Here is a 24,788-nt window from a genome sequence, read left to right as displayed (position 1 = left end):
AGCTGCATTCTTTTAGCTTAGTACAATTTGTCATTGCACATAGAGTGAGAAAGTGTTCAATGAGAGCTGGGAAGCTTGAAAGATTTAAACCACGAAGAACTTGAACTACTCGATAATGTTTTCACAAAGCAAATGCTGTAAGGCAAGAGATTACCTCAAATCTGGCATCTCAAGGAGATTACGTTCCCCTCAGGCCACCTGAGCCTTGCTGCCTACTGGGTGATTGCTGTGTTTTCACAGTCCTTTGTGCAGCTATCCTGAGATGCATAAAGAGACAAGAGACTGTATCCAACTCATTAGTATGTTCAGAGGTGCTTTGGTTGTTCTATACTCTGGGCTTGAATCTGGATCCTAGTCTGTAGATTTATGTGTGTAATTAAAAGATGAAAAAGAACCAAACAACTTATTTTCTTAGGTTCTATACTTACTGAGTAGCTTGTATTTTATCCCTCTACTGTTTTCTTTTCAGGAGAATTGTGTATTTACACTGTTTGTTTATCTCTCACCGTGATATTAACTCTGGGAAGTACATGGGTGTTCTAGATTCTGCTTATAAAAAACAGAATTTGTTAATGACTTTAACAAGTCATCAATTCTCCAAACTTCTTACTGATCAAAAAGTGATATTTTCTTGTAGATTTGATCTGCCACCACTTATCCTTTTCTCAATGGATGGTTTTAGAGCAGAATATCTGCAAACTTGGAGTTCTTTGCTGCCAAATATTGAAAAACTCAGTAAGTTACCTGGAGTGCTTTGTATCTTTTCTTTAGAAGTCTGCACATAGCCTTTCTAGTTCCTTTTGCTGCTATGTTGTTCACAACTGTTTCTCAACAATAAGATCCCAATCAGGTCTCTATCATCAGTTGTATACTTACAGTATTTCATATTCTACACTAATTCTTGTATCTGAGTGCACAGAAAACATGACTTTTTTTTTTTTTTTAACAAGGCAATTAATATTGGCCTACAGCTTTTTATTAAACAAGTAGTTTGAAACATATATTCAAATGCACTTTAAAGCTGAAAAATAGTTCCAGAGCTGGATTTCATTCATTCTCTGTACTCTATTAAAACTTCCTACTGATAAGGAACTGCATTGGGTTTTTGGGAAGTGTCCCTCAAAGATGCTCTTTTTAAGGTTACTATCTGGATTGACAGCATTCGTCTCTATTTTGAACATATTCTATTCTTTTTCTACTGTGCTTATTTGAAAAGTTCATGCCGTTGTTACAGTGTATTACATTTTAGCAATTAGTAAACAATCTTGTTTGTAGATAAGGAGAGTTATGCAGAAGCTTGAACTTGAAGCAATCTGCTAATGATTAATTGTGCAAATACTTTATTTTTTGCTGTCATTCTGACAGTGGAAAAAATCCTAATCAGTGAAGAAATTATGCATGGGGAAATCAGTGTTCAACTCCAGTCTTTTGAAACATACTCAAAGGAAATGTCAGTGTGACAAAGGGCATGAAAACCATGTGAGGTATATGTATCCAAGAAATCCTTTCAAACAAGAACAGTTCTAATTCAGGAGTAGTTGTAGTCAGTAGTCGGTATTTACTTATGCCCACTCATGCTTAACATTCTTAGAAATCTACAGGGAGTAGTAAAGAGAAATTCCTTTCTTTGTGAAAGGAAGACTGTAAAACTGATTTTTAACATAAAATATTCCCTCTCTATCAACCTAAGCTTGCATTTTCAGGGGAGCTAATTAAGCAAATTGTTACAGAATATATACACCATGAAAGTGATCACAGTGTAGACCTACCTTACAAGGAAACATGAGAATGTATGTGTCATATTTTGAAATCAAATTTTCCCTCTGATAGCATAGCAACCCAGCAATTAACTATTGTAATTTTTTCCTGTCTTTAAAACTGTTAGTTTTCAATTGGAGAAAAAAAAATATATATATATATAAGGAAATCTATATTAATTGTTATCTGTTGCAGAAACATGTGGCACACATTCAAAATACATGAGAGCTGCTTACCCCACAAAAACATTTCCAAACCACTATACTATTGTCACAGTAAGTGAGAGTTTGTTATTTTTACTTGTTTTTATCTAGACAACACAGAAAGAATCCTGTGGTGCCGGGGAATTAACTCATCTAATGACTAATGGCATGGGAAGTCAAGATATAGAAGTGAGAGACAGATACTGTGTATAGGGAAATAAATATTGGCTATGTGGTTATGTCTGTATGTTACCATATTCTGGTCTGTGAACCAGTTATTCCTGGCCCTTGCCATTCTAAGTGGATACAGATGAGTATGGATGAGGGCACTGACATTTGATGAGTGTCTGTGCTGGGATAGGTTTGGCAGCTGATACGTAGCCATGTGACTTAATCTACAGCAGATCAGCTTTTAACTGGGCTGTGAAGACAACAGGGAAACTAAAAGGGAACTTGAAAGGCACACTGAATTCTCTAGTAGGAATGTGATATTCTATGGGAGTTATAAAGTATGTTCTGTTTCTGTGATAAAACAGCCATAAAGTAATCATCAGACCACACTGCAACGTAATTTAAGTTGTATTTTATTTTCAGGTTCATAGGTTTTTACTTGTTTCTTTTCATTTTGCAGGGATTGTATCCAGAATCTCATGGTATTATTGATAACAACATGTATGATGTAGATTTAAACCAGCATTTCTCACTTTCAAGCACAGAAAAATTTCAGCCTTCATGGTGGAAGGGTCAGCCAGTAAGTTTGCTTCTATTTATGTTATTTCTCTATGTCTAGTGGCTCATATGCCATGTTGTTAAATAAAACAAAAAGAGAACAAAATGCAAAGTTGTGTGATATATTTGCAGTACACAGTAAATGTCATGTAGCCTTCATATTGTAGGCTGACTATGAAACAGTTCACTTTTTGTAAAGATAGAAGAACTCCTAAAATGTTAACACTGAAACTTAAACCACCACTTATCCTTTTCATAATGGATGGTTTTAGAACAGAATATCTGCAGACTTGGACTTCTTTGTTGCCAAATATTGAAAACCTCAGTAAATTTGATAGGGTTTTATTGTGTAGAGTTTGGTTGGTTATTTTTTGACAACTAACTAAAGAATGAAATCTACAAATCGACTTCCAGAATACATCATTTTATAAAACAAGCAATCAGCAACAGCAACAAAAACAACATAACAAAAATGCTTTCAATGTCCAGGCATGTAAAAGAAAGGGATAGAATAACCAAGAACTTCATTTCCATCAAAATGAGTATTTATGTGTAAATTTCAGCCCATTTCATCAAAGAAGCACCTGTGATTATAATGCTATTCATTTACAAGAAATATCAAGCAGCACAAAGATAGAAAAAATATAAACACATGTAGTATCTGTGTAACATATCTGTTTAATATACATACATATATATGTATATATATAGGGACAGAAAAAGAGAGTTAAATATATATATCCACTTGTAGTCTAATATATACTTATATATAGTATCTGTGTAATGATGTTTCTAGTATATTATAGTGGCCAGGTTTTACTGCTACTGTTTCCTGAAGGATTCAGTCAGCCTCCTAACAGAACTGTAGCTGGGCTCTGTGACATGAATAGAAATACACCTTTTTACAATAAAATCACATAACTAGAAATCATATCTTCCATGATCATGATCCATTCCGGTGGATTCACTTGTCCACTCCACTGAATGTGTCATTGGATAGAAGGTCACTGCCTGTTGTCACCTATGAAAATATCTATATGACATCTTTTCTACACTGAGAATTCCCAAGAAATGGCAACATGTTGACTCCTGTGCTACAATTTTTTTTTTTCAGACTATGTACATAAGAAACAAACTTCAAATCAGATGTGTTTGTTGGGCAGTAGCATGATGTATGAAAGGAGAAAGGGAAATGTATGCCTGTAGCCCATATTCCTAAGCCATTTCAGTATTTTGACTCTGGTCATCTGAGGTCCTCCAGTGGTGTAAATGCCATAAAATTGTTTGTTTTTATCTTTATCTGTAGATATGGCTGACAGCAATGTACCAAGGTCTGAAAGCAGGCACCTTCTTCTGGCCAGGCTCTGATGTTCCAATTAATGGAACATACCCCAACTTTTTCTATTTATACAATGGGTAAGTTTTTATAAGGATTATGGTAAATTGCCTTAAATTACTACAAAAATCCATAACAGCTGAAGGAAATAAAGTACAAGATTTTTTAAACATCAGTCTGAGTGACAAGTTCCCTGTTACATACTTATGATTTTACCGTGGAACTACCATTAACAGTTAAATTTTAGGCTATTCACAATAAGAAAGGCAAAGATTATTGTATGTATGTTATCCTCTCACGATATGTTCCAGCCAACTGCAAACCACTAATTTCCCACTAGGAAGCCTCCAATGATGTAGCCACTTCTGTGTTATTATAAAGACTGCCACATTTTAACACAAAAAATTTCCACATAATATCTAACCCTTCACAAGTTCTCCTACTTCAGAATAAGCTTTCCACAAACCTAAACCCTAAGTAACTCAGAAGCAATGGCGTGAGCTTATAGAAGGCAGAAACTTGTTGAAGTAAGACCTCTGTATAGGGAAGCCACTGAAGGAAGATGGGCTGTAGACAAATTCCCTCTGATTTTGCTTGAAAGTGTGATAAGGTGCACACTGCTGCTAATTCTCAGGTTACATGCATGAAAATACAGTAATAACCTTCATAGCAATTTTTTTTCTCATGGAAGACATTGATAGCAGCAAATGATTTCAAAATTTTTATAGTTATTTTAGTAAATGATGATTCTTCACAATTACTATGTAAATTTAAAGTAAGCATGTAATTATAAGTATGAACAGATAACAAATGTTTGGCTGTGATATCTAGGATCAGTACTCAGAAAACAGCTGAGTACTATAGTTTATTAACATGAAGCTTGGCATGACTTTGTGGAAAAGTAGAGATATTAAATGAGTAAACTCCTTCACAGGAGACAGGGCATGACCTCATGAAGATTTTTGTGGGGACATTGCTTGCTTTTAAAATATGAAAGTCCAAGGTCTAGACGTGGTGGAAAGAATGAAAAAATATTCTGACTTGTATTTCAGGTTTTTCTGAACTTGAAAATTCCTTTTTTGCATGTATTTAATTTTAAACATATAAATAATCCCATCCATATTTTTGTTTTCAGTATCAGGGTCTATCTGTTTTATCAGTAAATGCAATACGTCATTCTTGCAATCCAAATCATTGTCTTTACCATACAGGCTGTGTTCTGTATCTGTGTTATTTGGAATTAGAAGGACAAATCAGAAAGGACTTGTTGATATACTATCTTTTTTTTTTTTTTTTTTTTTCAGTTCAGTTACGTATGAAGAGAGAATTTCAGGAATACTAAAATGGCTTGATAAAACCAAATCTGAGAGGTAACAGCAGTATTCCAATGGTTTGTGAGAATACAGCTTAGAAAGATTTTAATACTTGGCAGCTGAGCTTTCTGTTGGTATTTGTGAAACGTGGAATCTTCCTCATCATCTCAAGTGAGAATTTGCTGAACTTAAGCCTTTTCTATAAGTACAGCCTGTTGCACAAGTTAAATGAAATAACGTCAGATGAAGAATCACTGCTTTTTATATTTGGAGTGATAAATTACCACGTGATAAGTAAACTGAAGTGAAAATCTTTTATATCATCATTTGTTACCAGATTCCTCATATGTATGCAGTTAGGAGGTACACTCTAGAGCCTCATCACTTAAGCAGATTGAGGTAATTTTGGAGGTAGTTCCCATTTATATCTCAAGGAACAGCTTGATTTTTCTATTCTAAGATTTTGAAGTTCTAAGGAGTGTTTTCTGGATACAGTTTCTGAAAATGTAATTTCAAATAATTCATGTTGGTTAACTACAAAACTCACAGTAATGTAGATGACTATTTGCTGTATATTTTTTGTTGCTGTTGTCAAGGCTTGAGCAGGAACCTTATAAGTAAATTGTATTTATTTATAATTCTGTACATATTTCCTTTCATTTCTTTTTAAAATGAAAGTATTCTTTTGTAATTATGTCTCCAAGTTTTCATAGTATTCCTTTTTTATTTATTTGTAACTCAAGGCCTGATTTCTACACTTTGTATATCGAAGAACCAGATTCTTCTGGACACTCATTTGGACCAGTTAGTGGTGGTGTAAGTAGCTTTTTTGTTTTTACCAGACTAAATATCACTAAAGATGTATGTGTACTAAGAACTTATCCAATTTATCAACTTGGAAAGGATTCTAGATCAAAAATTACCATGATTTTTATGTGAGTTTTCATTCCATTTTATTTTTGTTTGTGATTGAGCACGCTGTTTGGATTACAGCTACTTTGGCTCATACACACTACTGAAATCATAAGAGATTGGCAGAAAATCATTGCTGAACATACTGTTAGAAATAATATTAAGTTTCAAGCTGCGTGTATTTAAACTGAACTTTAATTTTATCAGCAAGTGATATTTGGAAGCATGTAGCCTATCAAATTCTCAGAACTGTCTTCTGTTTACTTTCTACATCTACTTAGTGTTTCTTGTTTTGCAGTGTTTCCTTTTTACTTGCATGCACAGAAGGTGTTACATTTTTAAGGAGCCTAGGATTTACCGTAACAGCTCCCTCCTGGAATCCTTTTGTGCAATATCTTTGAAAATAGTCTTCCACAGATGGCCTTGCTGTGGTGGGCAGGGATGGAAAAACTCATCTTTGTAGGATAGTTTTAGTCTCTCTAAATTAGAAAGTGAATTTCTCTTTGTTCACAAAAGGCACACAATCTATGACTGCATGCGTAATTGTATATGTGTGTGTATTGTCCATGCGTGCAAGAAATTCGAGAGTGCAGCTAGGGGAACAAAAAGCATGCAATTGTTCAGACTCAGCCAGGTCTTGTCCTTACTGTTTGCACTTCAAAGAAGACAATAAGTCAGCTGTGGCAGTTAGAGAAGAACCATTCTCTGTAAAGTTCTGCAAGGTGGGTTGTGCTGGATTTCTTACATGTCATTTCAGTGGTTGCCAGTGATATTCTGCAGGAAGCTTAAAGGGACTTAGATGCTACACTGGTCTAATAAGTAACATGTGTATGTAAATATTTTCAAAATGCTGCTTATTGTTAATACAATGGCATTGTCATATTACAAAAAATTAGGTGTAATGCTATAAATATGACATTTTATATAAATTGAGAGTATGGAAAATTTGATCTGAACATGTAACTTTTTTTTTTTTCAATTAACAAACTTTAAAGTCAAGGTAATAGAAAAAAAATCAATAGATTTTAAAAAAAAATGTATTTAGTATAGGAAATCCTGTGGTGGAGTAGTGGGCACACTTGTACTCTAGAAGGGATGGCGAATTGCACTGGAGTGAAAGAAAAGAAGCAATATTAATAACATGAAAGCTAACAGTAAAACATGCTTTTTTCAGACTTTCATGTTTGCGTTAAGTGATAACTTTTAATCAGTAAAAATGAAAGGTTCTAAGGAAGCTTGTTTCTCTCACAGGTAATCAAAGCTTTACAGCTAGCAGATCAAACGCTGGGAATGCTAATGGAGGGGCTTAAACAGAGAAACCTACACAACTGTGTAAACCTCATTGTTTTAGCTGATCATGGTAATGTATATCATTTTGTTTCTCAGTATTTCTCTTCACTGAGTCATTGTTTTCTTTTGCTGTATAATATATGTACTTATTACTTAAAGTTAATTTTGTAATTCACTTTACTGTATCTAGAAAAGTAACTGTTTCTGTATTCTTTAGGGATGGATATGACCTACTGCAGCCAATTAGAATACATGACTGATTACTTCAATGAGATTAATTTCTACATATATGCTGGGCCTGCAGCTCGCATTCGAGCAAGAGTCGTTCCGCAGAACTATTATACTTGTAAGTGTGGACCAATCCTGGGATTGCACAAGCAGTATGACAGGAAATAAATAAACATAAAGCAGACTTTCCTTGGCATAAGTTGCAGTCTAAATCAGACAGGAACAAGGTATTCTGAGTAGTCCAATGGAGTGAATAATGTTGTTTTTTTAATGTGACTTAATCTCCTTATAATTGTTGAATCATTTCTATTAATGGTCTTACTGTTTCTGAAAGAATTTTCCTTTGTAAAGTGTCCAGATTCATTTTTCAGAAAGCTGATGTTTATAACTGAAGTTGCTCTTCTAAAATGTGAAAAGTGAATGGGCTAAACCATGCGGAACTATCTTAATGTATATCAATCCATCTTTCCTTTATAACAGTTGACTCAGAAGGAATTGTTAAAAACCTCACAGTAAGTAAATATTTTAATACATTTTCCTAGTAGTCACTTTTTTTTTTTTTTAATTCAAGATTAATACATTAATACATATAGGGTGAGTGTGATGTACAAACTCGGACTCATTTAAGAAACTTGTTGCCTTGTATTTCTTTACATTTATCATTTACAGTGAGTTAAGCATAAAAATAAGTCTCTATCTTTTCTTTCCTTCAGTGCCAATGTTTTCTATTTTGTGACTAGTCCTAGTCCAAGCAGTAGGCAGATGTTCTGATGCTTTTGGAAAAACTACTCAGCTTGAAAAAATACTGGGCTATCTCAGCTGGGTATATTTCTGATAAAGCACCACTAGAGGTCTTCCTGTAACCTGCTGAAAAACTGAATGCTGAAAGTATGCTACCTGTAGCTTTTGTGAGCCACCTGAAGTCCAAAGAGCAGTAAACTTTCCTGGTTAAATTCTTGTTGATTCTGAATACCTTAGAACACACCCTTTGTTCCTCAGCATACAAGGCACGCATGGAAGTAGGAACATGATGAGAAGGAGCCTTTTCAGTGTTACATTGTCTAGCCCACTGATATGGAGCATTTCATACCAAAGAGCATTCTGTAAAGGCAACAGCAGATTTCGCATATTCTCTTCCCTGGTTGAAACTGCTACCTGTAATAGTTATGAGGAGAGGTGTAGCATCTCTGTCTTCTAAAAATAACCTGGTATGAGGAGATTTCCTCTTCCCATGTCAGTTTGTACTTACTGCTTCTGTATTTTTTTTATTTCAAGTTGTTAGGAGGAAGGTTTTGGACACAGAAGGGAATTGTGTATTGTATATTACTGAAGTCATTTTCCTCTATTTTTTCTCTTTAATTAGAGTATTGTTTGCAGAATGATCTCTTCTCCTGAGCCAGCAGAATTGCTGAATCCTTATTTTTCATTTCCCACTATGTTTCTTAGCTTACTACTAGGGACATTTACTTTCATTTCACACGTTGATGTCCTTCTATGCAGAGCATACAATCCTAGGACTTAAAGGTGATGTCAGATCAGAGTCCAAACATGCTGTAATCTTGTATATTGTCTGTGGGATAAAATACATCCATTTCTTTGGCTTAAATAACTTGCTAGCAGCTCTTCACTTGACGTTTTCAGTGTTCAGTGTTGCCCCAGTGCTGGATTAGTGAACTGGATTGATGTCTCTGAAACATCACTGTGATGATTTCTGGCTGCTGGAGTGGTTCCTGATAACCACATACAGTTAAATTGTTGCAGCATGTTGTTTTGCTGTCAGTAGACTCACAATGGCATGCCTGTGAGTCTTTATCTAACAGTTGAGCACTAGACATCACCTGTTCAATCTTCCAGCTAAAACTCTAGACTGTACTATGTTATCTATACTTGGTTTTCTTTGTTATTTATTGAATGGTGTAGTGATAGAAGATGGCAGAAAATCATTAGCTGCTAGGGAACATTCTCCTCTTGGTTGTGAACTTACATAACAAAGTGGCATTAGTACAGACATATAGAGTGAGCATTACTACTAACTGTCTTTCAGTCTTAGTATTTACCTTTACCACAATACTGGTGTGCTAACCGTTATAGCAATAAATATTATAAATAAATATTATAGTAATGTATTTCAGTTCCAGAATAAGTCACTTTTCATTCTGTTGCCTCTTGGGCCAGAAATGGGATCTGCAGGTTATTGAAGAAGCACACTCCGAATAATGTGTTTTGTACTTATATTCCTGTCACTAGGATGTTTGTGATAATAATGATGTGTATTACGCGTATTATGGTGTATTTTTGATACTGCATGAAATTCACTACTGGATTTTCTTCTGTCATACAGTGCAAAAGGTCACCTCAACATTTTAAGCCTTATCTGACACCTAACTTACCAAAACGATTCCATTATGCTAACAACATTCGTATTGATAAAGTTCATCTTTTGGTGGATCGACAGTGGCTGGCTGTGAGGTACCAACATTTTTATCATTATGTTCTTTTCCTTTTCATTTCCCTCACTGATACATCCCTCATATTCAACTTTTCACTGATGTCCTGGTGCCTCTGAAAACAGGATACATGGGCATGACAAGTGTGTTGAATCAATATAGAATGACTATCTCTTTATTTTTCCATGTATCTCAGCAACGGGTAAATTTAAGCAAGTGTTAGTCATCATAAGTCAGACTATTTTGGCACATTATTAATTCTGTAACCCCCTCACAAATACAGTTATCTCCTTCAGCCTTGAAAATATATGATGAAATAGCATTCCCTTGTAAGGCATAATCCCTTGCAGTTTTTTAATAACAGCTGAGTTTTCCCATTATGATTTTTATATTAAAATTTTGATACCACAGAATATAACTGAAGAATTCTTTCTACATAGATCACACTATTCTGAAAGTTCTTGACATGAAAAGGTCTCAGTTCAAAAATGGGCATTTCTTCTCCTTCTTCTTCTTCTTCTTCTTCTTCTTCTTCTTCTTCTTTTTAAACATTGATTCAGTAGCTGTATAGGATACAATATGTTTCTTTTCATCACAATCTGCATTACCAGACAGAGAGATCTATGTAGTCTTGAGCACAGGATGAACAGAAGTAGTGCAATATTATTTCAGAGTCAGTTCTAATAACATTATACAGGGTCTGTGATTTGGATTGATAATTATTAGCTAACTTTATTTATGCCATCTTAATTTACAGTGTATGATGGTTTCTCCTTAGGGACAACAGTTACACATTTTGTGATCAGGGTAACCATGGTTATGACAATGAATTTAAAAGTATGGAGGTAAGATGATTTCAATTCAGGTCTTGCATCTTCTGATATAAGATGATTTCAATTCAGGTCTTGCATCTTCTCATGTAGAAAATCAAAATGTGCTAGATGAACCAGGATAATATGTGAGACTTTTTGCAGTGTGCTTTTTCTTATATGTCATCCAGACATGTAAACTGTGAACACATACTAGATACACAGATTTCTATTGCTTTTCATCAATGCGTACATGTCTTGGCACTTTGGACTCTGTAGTAAAACTTATTTTGTCTCACCTTAACTCCATGGAGCTATTAAATCAAGCATCCTTATTCAGATATGGAACAATAAATTCTTTCCTTTTCTACTTAAGCAAAGACTGAAACAGCTCCATAAGCTCTGGGAATTCAGTAGAGCATCTGAAGGCCTGCGTGCTCAAATTAGCATAATCTAATTTTTTTCTGCTTGTCTTACAAGCACTGCACATGTTATCAGAGCAAAAAAAGTCATTTTTGTATAACTTGTGTATTAGTATAGCTTGTATTGAAGTTTTGTCTCATTTTCACTTCTGGTTACAGTGAAAAATTATCGAAGTCTTGGGCTTTTGAGCTTCAGAGGATACTTTTCTTAATGTACTTTCCTTAAGCAAGGTTGAGCATGCCACTTCTTGTCCCATATTCTGTGTTTAGTAACCAGAGTCTTCCAGACATTCACAACTGTATTAAAACCATGTTTATATACCAGTAAGAACCGTGCTCAATGTTTGCATGGTAAAAAAGTTAAAATTCTGGAAACAGTAATCATAGTCTTACGGTGGTAACACGATAACTGAGTAAACATGATTTTTCAAAGTAGTAATGTCTTTATGTTGTATTTTAAAATCAATTTAGGATTCTTTTCCTACTATGAGAACATAGGAATATTATTTTAAAACAAATCATTGTCCTGTTTAGTCATTTTTCCAGTGTTTCATGGTAAGCAGCTCAGGAGGCTTATAAATTAACAGAAACTAATGTGAGACTGAAGGTTGTATTAGTGCTCTGTCAAAATGCTTGCGGACCCCAGCAGGGGCTGCCCAGTACCGCCATGTACCATCGGTGATACTGACTTAGGTCTCTGCAAAGCTTGAGAGATGGGTCTCCCCAGTTCCCTGCTGCTTGCTGTAGGTACCTAATATAGGTTCCTAAGCTACCCAAAGACTTTTGCTAATGTAACATACATTTAAACAAACAAAACAAAACAAAAAAAAAACACCACAAAACCAACCCTTTTATTTATGGCTTGATGTTAGCCTTTAAATGGGATGTGTGAGTGCCATAACTCTACATTTCTTGAAACTTTTACCAGCTGTTGCAATGAAACTATGAAAAAAAGTGAATTTGAAACACATCAAAAGATAATTTTCATAAATATAGATGAAAATGTTAAAGAAAAAAAACAGATAATAAAACAATTCTTCTTCAAGTTATACGCAACGGGCAAAATTTTGCCTTCTTGATCAGAGCAGTCCTGTTTTGTAACTTTTATAACAGTGTCCCTGTTCAAATAAAGTACAAATGAATTACTTTTTAATTTGAGTTTCTTTATATAACAACTTTTGTTTTATTACAATCCAGGCTATATTCCTAGGATATGGCCCAAGCTTTAAAGAAAAAACAGAAGTGGATGCTTTTGAAAACATAGAGGTTTACAACCTTATGTGTGGTGAGTAGAAAGCATCTAGTGCTTAAAACAATAAGCCAACAGTGTTTTCAAAAACAGGTGCTCTGAGAGCTAATAAAAGGGTAACTAAAACTATAATGAACTTATCCAGAAGCAAGGTTTTTAATAGAAAATGCAGAAGCCATGACATCTTGCCTTCTCTATGCTGAAACATTAACTGCCAGAACTTGTTCTGCTTTGGATGTTGTCCTGATTGCAGGAGTCCAATAAAGAACAACAGAGAAGTGCTCCTGCCACTTGGGCTTGCTGTTGAGATGGTACCTCTAGAACCATTTTCTGCTACGAACCTTGTAGGGGGTTACAACTCTTGTATCTTGAGATGGATGACTGTAGCCCTGGCAGTGAGCAGTTAGGAAGTATAAGCCTCAGAAAGGATCACACAAAAATGCAGTAAGCTAATATACTTCATAATGTGATGATTTGCAAACAAGTTTGTACTCTGCATAAAATCGAAGAACCTTATGAATGTTATGGCAATGTATAAAATTGTGTGAATAGTATTCAAATACAGAGATGCAGTGGGAGATATCAGTAAACCTTTTTATCTAGAAAACTGCATGATGATAATAATTAACTCAATAGTTTCAATAATTGAATAGGCTATTTTTTCTATATTTAGAAGAAATGCATAGAAAATGGATATAATTGCAGAGATTCCGTGTTAAAACTATCATTTTAGCTTTAAAATAGCTTTAAAATATGTTTCAAATTTTCAAATTTTCCAACAGATCTGCTGCATATTACACCAGCACCAAACAATGGCACACATGGTAGCTTAAATCATCTGCTAAAAAAACCTTTTTACAGCCCTTCATATGCAAAAGAAGAGTCATCTCCTGTTTCATGTCCGGTTTCCCATCTGACTCCAATAGATGAACTGGGATGCACATGCAGGGGTGTAAGTAAGAGTTTGGGAATATTTTAATCATGTTTGTCAAGTGTGTTCTCTTTTAATTTTGTAAACAGCAGAATCATTCTGAAGGATTCTATAATATTTTACAGGTGACAAATGCTTCAGTAATTAATGAGAGGTTAAATCTCACCACAGATGAAAGTAAGTAGTTACAGATGAAAAGGACAGCAACATTTTTAAATTTATGACTATTTTAGATTGTATTTTATTGGTTTCAGTGGAAACTTTGGCGATGTTAACTACAATTTAATGTGAAATAGGAGAGCCAAGTCGGAAATTTAACTTTTTTTCCTTGTTTCTTTGCATTTCTATAAAAGATAGTAATTGATGCTTTGTAGTAACATTTGTGTGGAAGAGCTAAATCTGAATCCAATTAAAATATTGGGAAAAATTATACAGGTTTCAGTGGAAAGCATGTGTACTTCTGGACTGTATTGCCATAACTTTTTTGCCACTTTGCTACCCCAAGCTTTTCTTTGGTGAAAACTCACATGGTACTTTTTTTTTTGTGGAGCTTTTGGAAATTTTATGGGGCATTACAAAATTTCCCAGCCCAATATGATATAGTTCTCACTTCACTGATAACTGGAACTCACTTCACTGATAATTGGAACTCACTGAGTTCCAAAGTTTTATATATGAAATTACAAAGAAATGAGAATTTGAATGTCTGATGTCATACTATGTTGACTTCTTTGAATGAAAACTATTTTATACACTTCTTTCTACTGAGCTACGAACTTAAAAGTATGTACTTGTGTTTATTGTCACTTCTATTTGTATTTATTAATGCTTTAATTTACATTTTTCTTTGTCTCTTTTCTCTGTTTCCTTAAACCTTGGTTCCATCAGAAATGTTATAGGAGAATGAATAAATATTTTTTTAATTATAGTAAAGAATGCAACTTCATATAATTTGCCATATGGAAGACCTCAAGTTCTTCAGAAGGAAAATATCTACTGCCTCCTTCCCCATCATCAGTATGTGAGTGGATACAGTCATGATATCTGGATGCCACTATGGACTGCATACACTGTGACTAAGCCTGTAGGTTATCAGATATTACTATAATTCATAAATGTGTAATAATGTGGATTGAAAATATTCATTCAGGAGGAATTCTGGTTAAAGACTGGTGGATATCATGCAACTGAGGCCTTTATTTCTGAAAAGCAGACTAATGCAATGATGCATGTTTCCTATAGAAAGAACATGAAAGAATAAATTTAAAACAAGGCTTACAAAGAGGCACAAGAGGATCTTTCCATTTTTTTTTTTTATTATTGGAACCAATCAAAATGGGCAATGTTCTAAAATTCAATCTGAGAGTTTAACTTCTGTAAAAATACAAAGAAATTAAAGAACAGGTAATTGAGTATGAAAAAGAAAACACAATTACATACAGAACATGTTCTGGTATTTTATATGATGCTATTGTAAAATATAATGTTTTAGAAGCAGTTATACTGATCAGCATCACTTTTTATCAATTCTTAGGTTGTGTGTATGTTATCGAATCTCAGTGGAAGTTAGTGAAGCTAGCCAGTAAAATTTACCCTGGTTTTATTTAATTCTTCAGAAACACGGATTCTTATTATCAAGACAGAGTTCTCAGATAATACAACGTGGTGATATTGTCATCTTTATATATTCACTGCTTCTCAGCGGGATGTGATATCAAGTTTGTATTTTCATAAAAGGGATGAATGACCCAAAGTTGTCATTTGTTTTTGCCTAAGGTGAAACTTTACTCTTTCTGCTATAGTTTTACATGCTGCGTGAAGATTTTAGGGAATTACCTAAAAACAGAAAAGGAGGAAAAACACAAGGCAGAGAACATCAGCATCCATTGCTTACCCTGACCTGATTCATTATGAAAACAGAAGATTCAATGAAGGCCATTTGAGAGAGTTAAAAACATACGGAGCATTATGTTAACCACAACCGTGGGTGTAATACTTTTTCTTTTTTTCCCTTTTCACAGGAAAGCACATCTTCTCTTCCTCCCACTGTTTCAGACTGTCTGCGGGCTGATGTTAGAATCCCCGTTGCTCATAGCCAAAATTGTTCCAACTACCCAGAAGGGCTGGACTTGACCTATGGTTTCCTCTACCCTCCCAGTGAGCACTGTTCTTTTTATAGCTGGAGTTTAGAAAGTCTTAATCAGCTGGATGTGGGTTTATGTTTAAACATATAACCAAACACGAAAGCAAACTTCTTCGGATCAGCATGTTGGGCAGAAAAATGTTTCCAGTGTTTGTAGACTCACCAAAAGCTAGACAACAGCTCCTTGCATCTAAATATTTTTGGCTTAGAGCATTTAGGTTTTTCTTTAAAAAATGGAACAGCTTGATTGTGATAACAGGTTTGAAAGGTGTAAATGGTTGGAATGAAAGGCTGTCTGTCTTTCCCTGTATGAATATTCCTTTCCAATTGCCAAATTTGATAATGACTGCATTGAATAGACTATGTAAAAAATTTGAAGATACTAAATATGCAGAAGGATTATACAACCATGCTTAGATGTCCATTTAATTACAAACTGATAGAAATCAGATAATCCTTGCACAGAGCCTTAGCCAGCATATCACAAAGGTACTGCACCATTTGTTATATTTCAGAAGATACTTTTTTTTTCTGGGGAACTAACTTCATAGGGAAAGGAAATTAAAAGAAAGTTAATCACATGAAAGTAGAATAGCCTGGAAGTTATAATAGCAATAAATACAGGGATATTATGCTCTAATGGTTCCTACTCTGTGAACAAATAAAATTATTCTGTGGGGTATTAAATGTAAGAAAATTTCTTGTTTAACTGTCATTGGTGTTTGTCATAATTACGATGGAAGTCTAGCACAATATGCTTCAGACATAAATGTATTTATATATGGTTTCACATGCTTAGTATCATAGAATCATTTTAGTTGGAAGGAAGCCCCAAGGTCACCTAGTCCAACTCCCTGCATTGAGCAGGGAATGTTCTGTTTTCTTCAGAATAGAAGGAAATTTAAATGTTATATGTATATGTATATGAAATGTATAATGATTGAATGACACGTACTTGCAATTTATAGTGATATATGTATCAGATTTGTCTTTGTCTAGTATCTCATTAATGTATACTTTGCTCTTTTACATAGATTTCAATTCATCTGCACTTGAACAATATGATGCCTTACTCACCAGCAATATTGTTCCCATGTATAGAGCTTTTAGAGGTAGGATCCAAAATTTTGATTAAATTTGATTAATTGCCTGTGAATGTAGCTCTGGATTTTGTATAGCTGTGACGAGGGCTTAAAAGCATTAATTTTTAGCCTTCAGTATATCCAGGTCTCGTGCAAATGTATACAAAGCTTTAAAAATTAGATTTATAATATTTTAAATGCACTTATGTAAGCTATTTTTTTTTAATGTTTATAATCCTGTCTGGCCTTTACTTAGGTATACCTATTTTCATTTGAATTTTCTCTTATTTCCTACATGTTGTCATGACATGAAATGCTAGCTGTGGAATACATATGACAAGATCCTATTGGTGAAAGGCTCAAGATGAAAGAAAATGACACCTTTTCTTTCCTTTTGCAAGGTCTCAAGGGAAGACAAGTTTGTAAACAATTTACCTTAGACCAAAACAAGAGATAAATCAATAAGATTAACCTACCAGCCCTCCAAACTCATGTTTTTTTTTTTGTTTGTTTGTTTGTTTTGCCTTCATAACTATTCAGTTTCATTAGCTTAGAACATGCAAGTTGTATTTGCTCAAATAACGTTTTAAAATAAGCTAAATTGCCAGTGATATTTTATGTGAGTGCTGTAGAGCTAGACTGGCCCTCAGGTGGTAAATATTTCTTATTCAAAGCCATTATCTTGGATTCTATCAATTGGCAGTTGTGGGTGATAGCAGATAGGCCAGAAATATATGGCCTCTCAGCTTCAGAATTGCATCTTTATCTTCAGATCAAATGCATTTGCTATGGCAGTGCAGGAGCTTGCACAGGTGTATTTACCATTACTCTTTAGAAGGTGAGAGAGTACAGTCCGTACTTTCTAATGAAAACCAAACTGTGTGTAAGGAGTTGTTTTTACAGGCATTTTAGTTTAAAATTTTTTGTGTTACAGATAAGTAATAAAAAGGCTCAGTGTTCCTTTTTTTTCTTCTTTTCTTAGTGGTGAAGTAACTGATTTTAAATTAAATATGCTTGTATTTTCTTTCATTTGCAGACATATGGGACTATTTCCATGACGTACTTCTTCAGAAGTATGCTAAAGAAAGGAATGGAGTAAATGTTATGAGTGGACCAGTGTTCGATTACAATTATGATGGCCATTTTGATACTCTTGATGAAATTACACAGTAAGTACATGGAAAATTCAAATGATGAGTTATTTCCTGCTATACACAAACAAGATATTTTCATGAAGAACAAAGAAGCAAGTTTCAAGGAGAATTGAGTCTTCCCTTTATAATGATAAATCCACTGTTACTCATACAATAATAGCAAATTACCTTGCAAACAGAAGTAGTACTATAGAAACTGAAGTTCCAGTAAAGAGAGAAAAAAAATAAATTGAAGTTATATGTGTAGCAATCTACATTTGCACAGATACAGGCCAGTAATTTGTTCCCCAAGATAATGTCTACATTTTTCGGCCTCTGTAGCACAAACACAGGGAGAATATGTAAATAACAGAAGGTGCGTCTAAGAACAATTGTCTTGCTGTAGTCTCAGCTGTTTGTAATTTCTCCCAGTTTTCTCAAACTGTTTTACCAAAGATCAGTTTTGTGTCTTGGATGCATTCACTGAATCATATCACTGGGCAAGTAACACAAAATATTCCTAAGTGGTATTTTTACATAGCTTATGCAGTTGGAGGTCCAACAAGTTGTAGATAGCTTTTAATGAGCTTTGATAGCATAACAAAACACATTTAAAAATTCAAAAGTGTGTAGAAATAGGGCTAAAGGAAGACTTATGTAAAGCAGAATTCTGTGAAGTAGAAATATAAAGAGCAAATATTTATGCTAGTGAATGGTGACAGGAGGAGGAAAAACAAAACAAACAAATAAAACAGAATAAGAGCAAACAATTTGAATTGTGCCAAATATAGGGAATATGTCTTTTGACAGTAAGAACACTTGAGCAGTAGACAGCTGCTGGGAAATCTGCACTGCTGAATCTGTCATTGGAAATGTTTTATTCAAGGCTAGACTTAATACCACATCTGTCAAAAATGGTTTGAGAATGGGAAAATCAACTCTGCCACGAAGTAGGAGGCTGTAAGGGAGGAGAGACTGGAACTTCCTTCCAAGCAGAAAGCTGTAATACCCAGTCAACCACATAATTTTGTCTACAGTTTTGAACAAGCATGTTTTATTCAGCATGTTAGTCAGTCATACTAAGCAGAATAATGGCTTCACTGATGGTGTTTGGTTAAATTTTGGAGAAATGCAGCAAACTCAGGAAGCTCCTCATAAGTTTATACACAAAAGTGGCCATGTCAACAGAATAACCAATAAATGGAAGCAAATAAGTTCTGAATTAGGAATCCTAAACTGGTATATATGTCACATAGTCACAAGTCATCATTTTGGCATTGCTTGCTGACAAGAACCTGAGGCTCATCTTTTCTCTCTTCTCCTGTTTAGTTTAGCGTGGTAATTCTTAATGTAATGAAGGGCACACGTGACATCCTTATCGTGCACCATCCAGATGTAGAGATCTCTGACTTTGGCAAAATAGACTGCTGAGCTAATTCTGTCATTTTCACATTGAAAACAGTGCTTGTGGCAAAAAGACTAATCCATGCATGTTTGGCTGTTCATGAAACGCATACCGAGACTGTGAGTCCCTTCAGGTGTTAATTTAAATTAAAAAAAAAAGAAAAAAAAGTGATAAAATAGTGAAAGATCTATGCTAAGATGGGTTTTATAAAATAGTAGCAGCATCAATGGTTTTTATAGTTGATATCTAAATAAATTTCTTAACTAGTGTTTATTTTATAGGCATGTAAACAACACACAAATCCCTGTCCCAACCCATTACTTTGTGATTCTGACCAGCTGCAAGAACACGTCCTATACTCCACTGAACTGTATAGGCTCCTTGGATGCCTTGTCCTTCATCATTCCTCATCGACCTGACAATACTGAAAGCTGTGCTGTAAGTATAGTTTTATATTTCTGTGTGCAAATGAGCTTTGTGAACTGATTTTCATAGTGTGATACAATTATCTGGAAAATCTTTAGATGTCTAAATATTTAACTGATTCATTCCCATGAGCCGAGAATGAATTAATAACTAGGGATGAAGCTCCAGAAAAGGTAGCAGGAAACATATGAGTTGTTTGAAGAAATGAGAGCTTGATTAGAAAACTTGAAAATATTGTCACCTGAGAGGAGAGTGAGAAGAGCTGACAACAGCAGCGTAGCCGGTCATTTGATGAGACATCTCTATGGAAGGCTACAAACTTGGTCTTAGTGGTCTTAAAGTGTTTCTTTTTTCAAAGTAGTTAGAGGAATTTCTTCAGTCCTTTGTTCCACATATATAAAAAATTAGGCAGAAAGCAGTTAAAGTAGTCGAAAGTCCTACTTGCCATTTCAGCATGGTTTTAATTCTGTGCTACTCTGGAGATGAAAGATTCTGGGACATCCATTTGCATATTTAAATAAAAGGCTGCAAAGATGTCTAAGAAATCCCCCCCCAAAAAGTTCTATAAACTGAAGTCATTTAAAGCCATGAAAGCCACTCTCTTGTTTGGTGGTTTTGCTCGACAATAACCAGTGCTTGCACATTGTTCTTGTTTGCTTTGGCAGGATAACAGGTCGCCTTCTGAATGGGTTGAAGAAAGAGTTCAGGCCCATTCCTCTCGTGTTCGGGATGTGGAGCTGCTAACTGGACTTGACTTTTACCAGGAAAGACAGGAATCTGTCTCCGAGATCTTACAGCTGAAGACATTTTTGCCGACATTTGAGACTGAAATCAACTGAATTTCTGTTTAAAAAGTGCCATTATTTGGAAGGAAGAAAATCAAAGTGATTTAACTTTTACCTTAGTAAATATGAGGGAAATGTAACTACAGCACCTCATCAAGAAAAGACACAATGCACAGCCAATTTCTTTCCTTTTTTTTTTTTCACATTCCTGTTCTTTCAGACAAGTGTTTTGTATAAACTGAATAAAAATTAACTGAAGTTACTTAAGTCATCTTGCTAAGCCAAATTTTCAAAATAGAGAATATTTTAATGTTAATGAATGGTGAAAAAAACCCCCAACAACCCAATGCCTGTAGCATGAACATGTGTAACATGTGTCATTATTTAGCCACATTTTCTAAACAGATAGAATTTTAATGGTTTGAAAAACAACAACAAAAAACTGTAACAGGAACATATTTTATGGTAGTAATGCCAGAATCATCAACTGTGTAGAAAATGTTCCTATAATAGAATTGGAAAATGAAACACTTTGGGAGGAATTTTTGTGTTTTTTTCCTTGAGTTTATCAGTGAAGTTAAGGTTATCTCGTGCTTGTATGCTCTGGAATGTTCTGAATTGCTTTTTCTCATCTATTAATCCACATGGATACTGCCATGTACTTAAAAAACATTCAGACTGACACAAAGTCTATATGTAATGAAAATATCTTCTATGATCATCCGCTGCCTTTTCCACTCATGTTAGTAAGTGGAATTACACTAGTAAGAGCTGAAGTGAAATTAGTGCAATTGATCTGTGCATTCTTTACCCTTTAGAAATCTTAAAGAACAAGAAAAGGTAAAAGAAATGCTCTGGCCAGAAGGGTTTTATCTGGATGTCTATCTGTATTTACAATTTACTATCTGTATTTACAGAGTAGACTTCCAAGCAATAACAAGATATTTGTGTTTATTTTTAAAGAGTTAAATCTGAGACTAGAGCACAAAATTATGGTGACATGCAACAAATAATCATTGTTCCTTTCTGCAGTGACATTATGGATAGAGAATCTCTACCTCAGACTGCAATGTGCACAAATTAATGCTGTGTGATAGTAAATGGAACAAGGCAGTGGAAATTCCCAGATCCTGCTATTACAGAATTACTTGCATTTTGAGCTAATTTTCTTCACTGAAAGTGCTGCTAAATACAGGTGTGAGTAACAGTATGTGATTGACCATTTGTCTGATTTATAGGCTCAATGGGGCAGTTTTAAAGAAACATGTTAAGAGTGTTTCAATTTGTAATTAATTCTAGACTGAATATGTATCCTTAAAAGAAGTTTTAGAAGCCAATAAAAAAAAAAAAATAATAATAATATGTCAAGATCTGGGACCAAGTTGAAAATCCAGCTTTTTGGTTAAGTCATTACGCCATCTTTAATATGGAATTGTACTTCATTCAGCAATTCATAGACATCTAGGTCTGTCCAACCAATTCAGAGACTGCTGTTATTAAACTACAATGAAGACTGCAACTGATTTTTCACTCCACTGTAAATCATATTCTGAATGAATCTAGATAACCCATGATGATTGAGGTATGTAGTGTAACTATCCTAGAGTCATAGAGCACATTTGTGAGGTGAAAAGAAACAGACTTTCTTAAGTTAACGATATTTGGTATGTCTGCATTAGCAGTTTAAATAGAACTAGTTTGATGTAACATTGTTGTCAGTTGATATGTTTAAATCCAGATTAACCACTGTCTCACCAGCCAAGGCAGATACAAGCTTCAGACCACTCTAGCTCAATCACGAAAGCAAAATTCCAGGCTTTACGGACAGTTAGGTCTCAGTTATGTCTATCTGTAGTGACATTAGTGATGGAATATTGTCATTAAAGATTACCCAAACTTCTGAAAATTAATTTTATCAATTTTCTCACACACAACAGGTACTGGACCTAAATAATGAATTCACTGTCTTGCTTCAAAAAAATATTTCAAAAAAAAATATTTCAAAATCCTCTATGATTTCTAATGACTTCAACAAGCTTTACATCAGGCTGGTAGAATGATGATGAAGAAGGGAGATATATTTGGCCCTCTGTAACACCCTTCCATCATGCAAAGTGCTGCACATGGGAGAAAACGCAGACCTTCAAACCTGCAAGGGAAAATCATTGATGCTTAGGCTTCACAGACCTTAAAAATTTTAATGAGTTAAAAGCTTGCAAAAGCCATTTTGTTTGAACTTGAAAGTAAGTGAAATGCCTTATCCATCGATAGTAATTTATAAAAAAATACAACCTTTGCCAGTTCATAAGAAAACATTCCATACTACGGGCATATGAATATTATGTTTGCTCATTCAAAATTATTTTGTAGATCTTCTCCTTTTTCTAACAGAATTAATTCTGCAATTTTCATGGAGATGGGAATTAATTGCTGCCTCACACAGTATTCATATGCCACGAAAGCTGCAAACTGCAACACAGTGATTTGATCTTAAAAAAAAAAATTAATTCAAATAATATTCAAGCTGCTTATATTTCAAGACCGTCACAGCCTGGTTGTGCTGCCCCATTCTAACAGCATTACAAAAGCAGTGAATGAGTAGGAGGAAATAAATTCCATCTTGCAGTTTAAAGGCTGTGAAACTGCATGATATTGTCAGAAGTCTACTTAGGTCATGCTCTATGGGCATAATTTAGGAAAGCAGGACAAAGTAGGGGTCTACATAATGTATCTATACAACTGATTTATATATTTGTTTTAACCAAGGCAGGGATTAAAACACAGAAACACTACGAGGAACAAAAAATTGATACTAACACTAAAACCAGCATACAGCAAATATTTACTTTACTCTTAAAAACAGTCTTCTCCTTGGATAGCAACTCTGTGTGTTCTGTGAACTAAGGAACAATATTGTTTCTGAAAGTTTCAAACTTGCCCTCTTTCCTGGGGGATGTAGGTCTAACTTTCCAAAAATGACAAGCCCTTTGTTTCTGTATCTTTCATCCAGTTTTAAGAGATCTAATTATCAAGCTGGAGTGGAACAGATGTAAATTATTCTGCTGTCTATAAAAACAGATATTGCTGAGACCCAGTTCTCATTGCTGACTTATGTGTGTGAAGTAAAGCTGTTAAATCTGTAACGTGATTTTCCATAGTCCACTATGGGAGCAGAGGAACTAAACATTCCCATTGCCATTGAAAATCTGAACTTGGGAGGATTTGGTGGTTTACTTTTCTTATGCTGCTTTTTATTTTCAGTATTAGAACAAAGCCTGTGAACAAATATAGAAATGTGGCCCTACATGTAGCTAGTGTTGTTGCTGCAGCAAGGCAGGGTGATAGTGAATGAGAACAAGCAAGGGCAACACAGTCAACTTGGCTCCAGAAAATCCAGAAAATCACAGCCAGGGCAAGGAAAAGCTTAACAAACACTTCAACAAAGGCTACGGTGTTTCCCCTGCTCTACGTCCTGGCTCTCAGAGACTGTCACCATATAAAATACTTTTTTTTCTTTCTCCTTGATATTTATTAAAGAGTCTGCTGGCTTTTAGTCAGTACCTCCCTGAAGGCCACCTTCAAAGTCACATGCAGACATTTAAATGGCACAGAACGCTCTTGACTCCTTTCTTGGCCAATCTCCCTCAAGGAAAATAGTCAGGGCTGTGTTTTTCAGAGTACCTCCCACAGTGCTCCTGCAGTGTCTCAGTGTCTGCACATAGGGTAATGGGATATTTTTTTATATTTGAAACATAAAGCTGTGTTTATAAGTATAGATTTTTTCCATCCTAACTGTGTAACTCCTGTGCAGCACAGGAGTCCCTGCCCCTTTGGATTGCTGTCAATGAGGAGGTGGGAAATCTGTTGTGCATCCAGATCTGATGTCATGGGAGAAGAAAAGGCACCTGCCTCCCCTCAACCCTGCAGCACTTCCTTGCCCTGGAGACAGCTGGGATAACCTTCGTTACTATCATAGTCTGGAAGGAGCAGGAAATCTGAAGCCTTCTTAGACCCTGGAGCAGTGATCAAATAACATTGCTGTCCTCAGAAAAACAAAATTTGGTGGGAAAAACATGATTTTTTTTATCAGCCAGGTGTATGATATAGGGCATTTTGGGGTTTGGAATCACCCAGACATGAAGTTGGTGGAGTCTTCGGCCAATGACCCAAATTACTTTTGAATACAC

At 34.9% G+C, this 24,788-nt stretch overlaps 1 protein-coding gene across 1 annotated transcript in view; it reads left to right on the top strand.

The window, feature by feature from the left end:
- ENPP3 (ectonucleotide pyrophosphatase/phosphodiesterase 3) overlaps positions 1 to 22,124 on the top strand; it is a 32,301-nt gene extending 10,177 nt beyond the window's left edge. The window contains exons 6-25 of the mRNA XM_003204213.5: positions 638 to 735; positions 1,954 to 2,033; positions 2,593 to 2,712; positions 3,997 to 4,106; positions 5,331 to 5,396; positions 6,083 to 6,155; positions 7,503 to 7,611; positions 7,759 to 7,887; positions 8,250 to 8,281; positions 10,111 to 10,238; positions 10,995 to 11,061; positions 12,645 to 12,732; positions 13,479 to 13,648; positions 13,753 to 13,804; positions 14,557 to 14,711; positions 15,649 to 15,784; positions 16,805 to 16,882; positions 17,889 to 18,021; positions 19,672 to 19,828; positions 20,482 to 22,124. Coding sequence (XP_003204261.1) covers positions 638 to 735; positions 1,954 to 2,033; positions 2,593 to 2,712; positions 3,997 to 4,106; positions 5,331 to 5,396; positions 6,083 to 6,155; positions 7,503 to 7,611; positions 7,759 to 7,887; positions 8,250 to 8,281; positions 10,111 to 10,238; positions 10,995 to 11,061; positions 12,645 to 12,732; positions 13,479 to 13,648; positions 13,753 to 13,804; positions 14,557 to 14,711; positions 15,649 to 15,784; positions 16,805 to 16,882; positions 17,889 to 18,021; positions 19,672 to 19,828; positions 20,482 to 20,655 — 2,155 coding nt within the window. The 3' untranslated portion in view covers positions 20,656 to 22,124. The remainder of the gene's footprint in view (positions 1 to 637; positions 736 to 1,953; positions 2,034 to 2,592; positions 2,713 to 3,996; positions 4,107 to 5,330; positions 5,397 to 6,082; positions 6,156 to 7,502; positions 7,612 to 7,758; positions 7,888 to 8,249; positions 8,282 to 10,110; positions 10,239 to 10,994; positions 11,062 to 12,644; positions 12,733 to 13,478; positions 13,649 to 13,752; positions 13,805 to 14,556; positions 14,712 to 15,648; positions 15,785 to 16,804; positions 16,883 to 17,888; positions 18,022 to 19,671; positions 19,829 to 20,481) is intronic.
- Positions 22,125 to 24,788: the final 2,664 nt, after the last annotated feature.

This window comes from Meleagris gallopavo, chromosome 2 (genome assembly GCF_905368555.1).
Source record: "Meleagris gallopavo chromosome 2, MGAL_WU_HG_1.1, whole genome shotgun sequence".
NCBI lineage: Eukaryota > Metazoa > Chordata > Aves > Galliformes > Phasianidae > Meleagris > Meleagris gallopavo.
The sequence above is the reverse complement of the archived record's forward strand: the minus strand, read 5'-3'. Positions and strand labels throughout refer to the sequence as shown.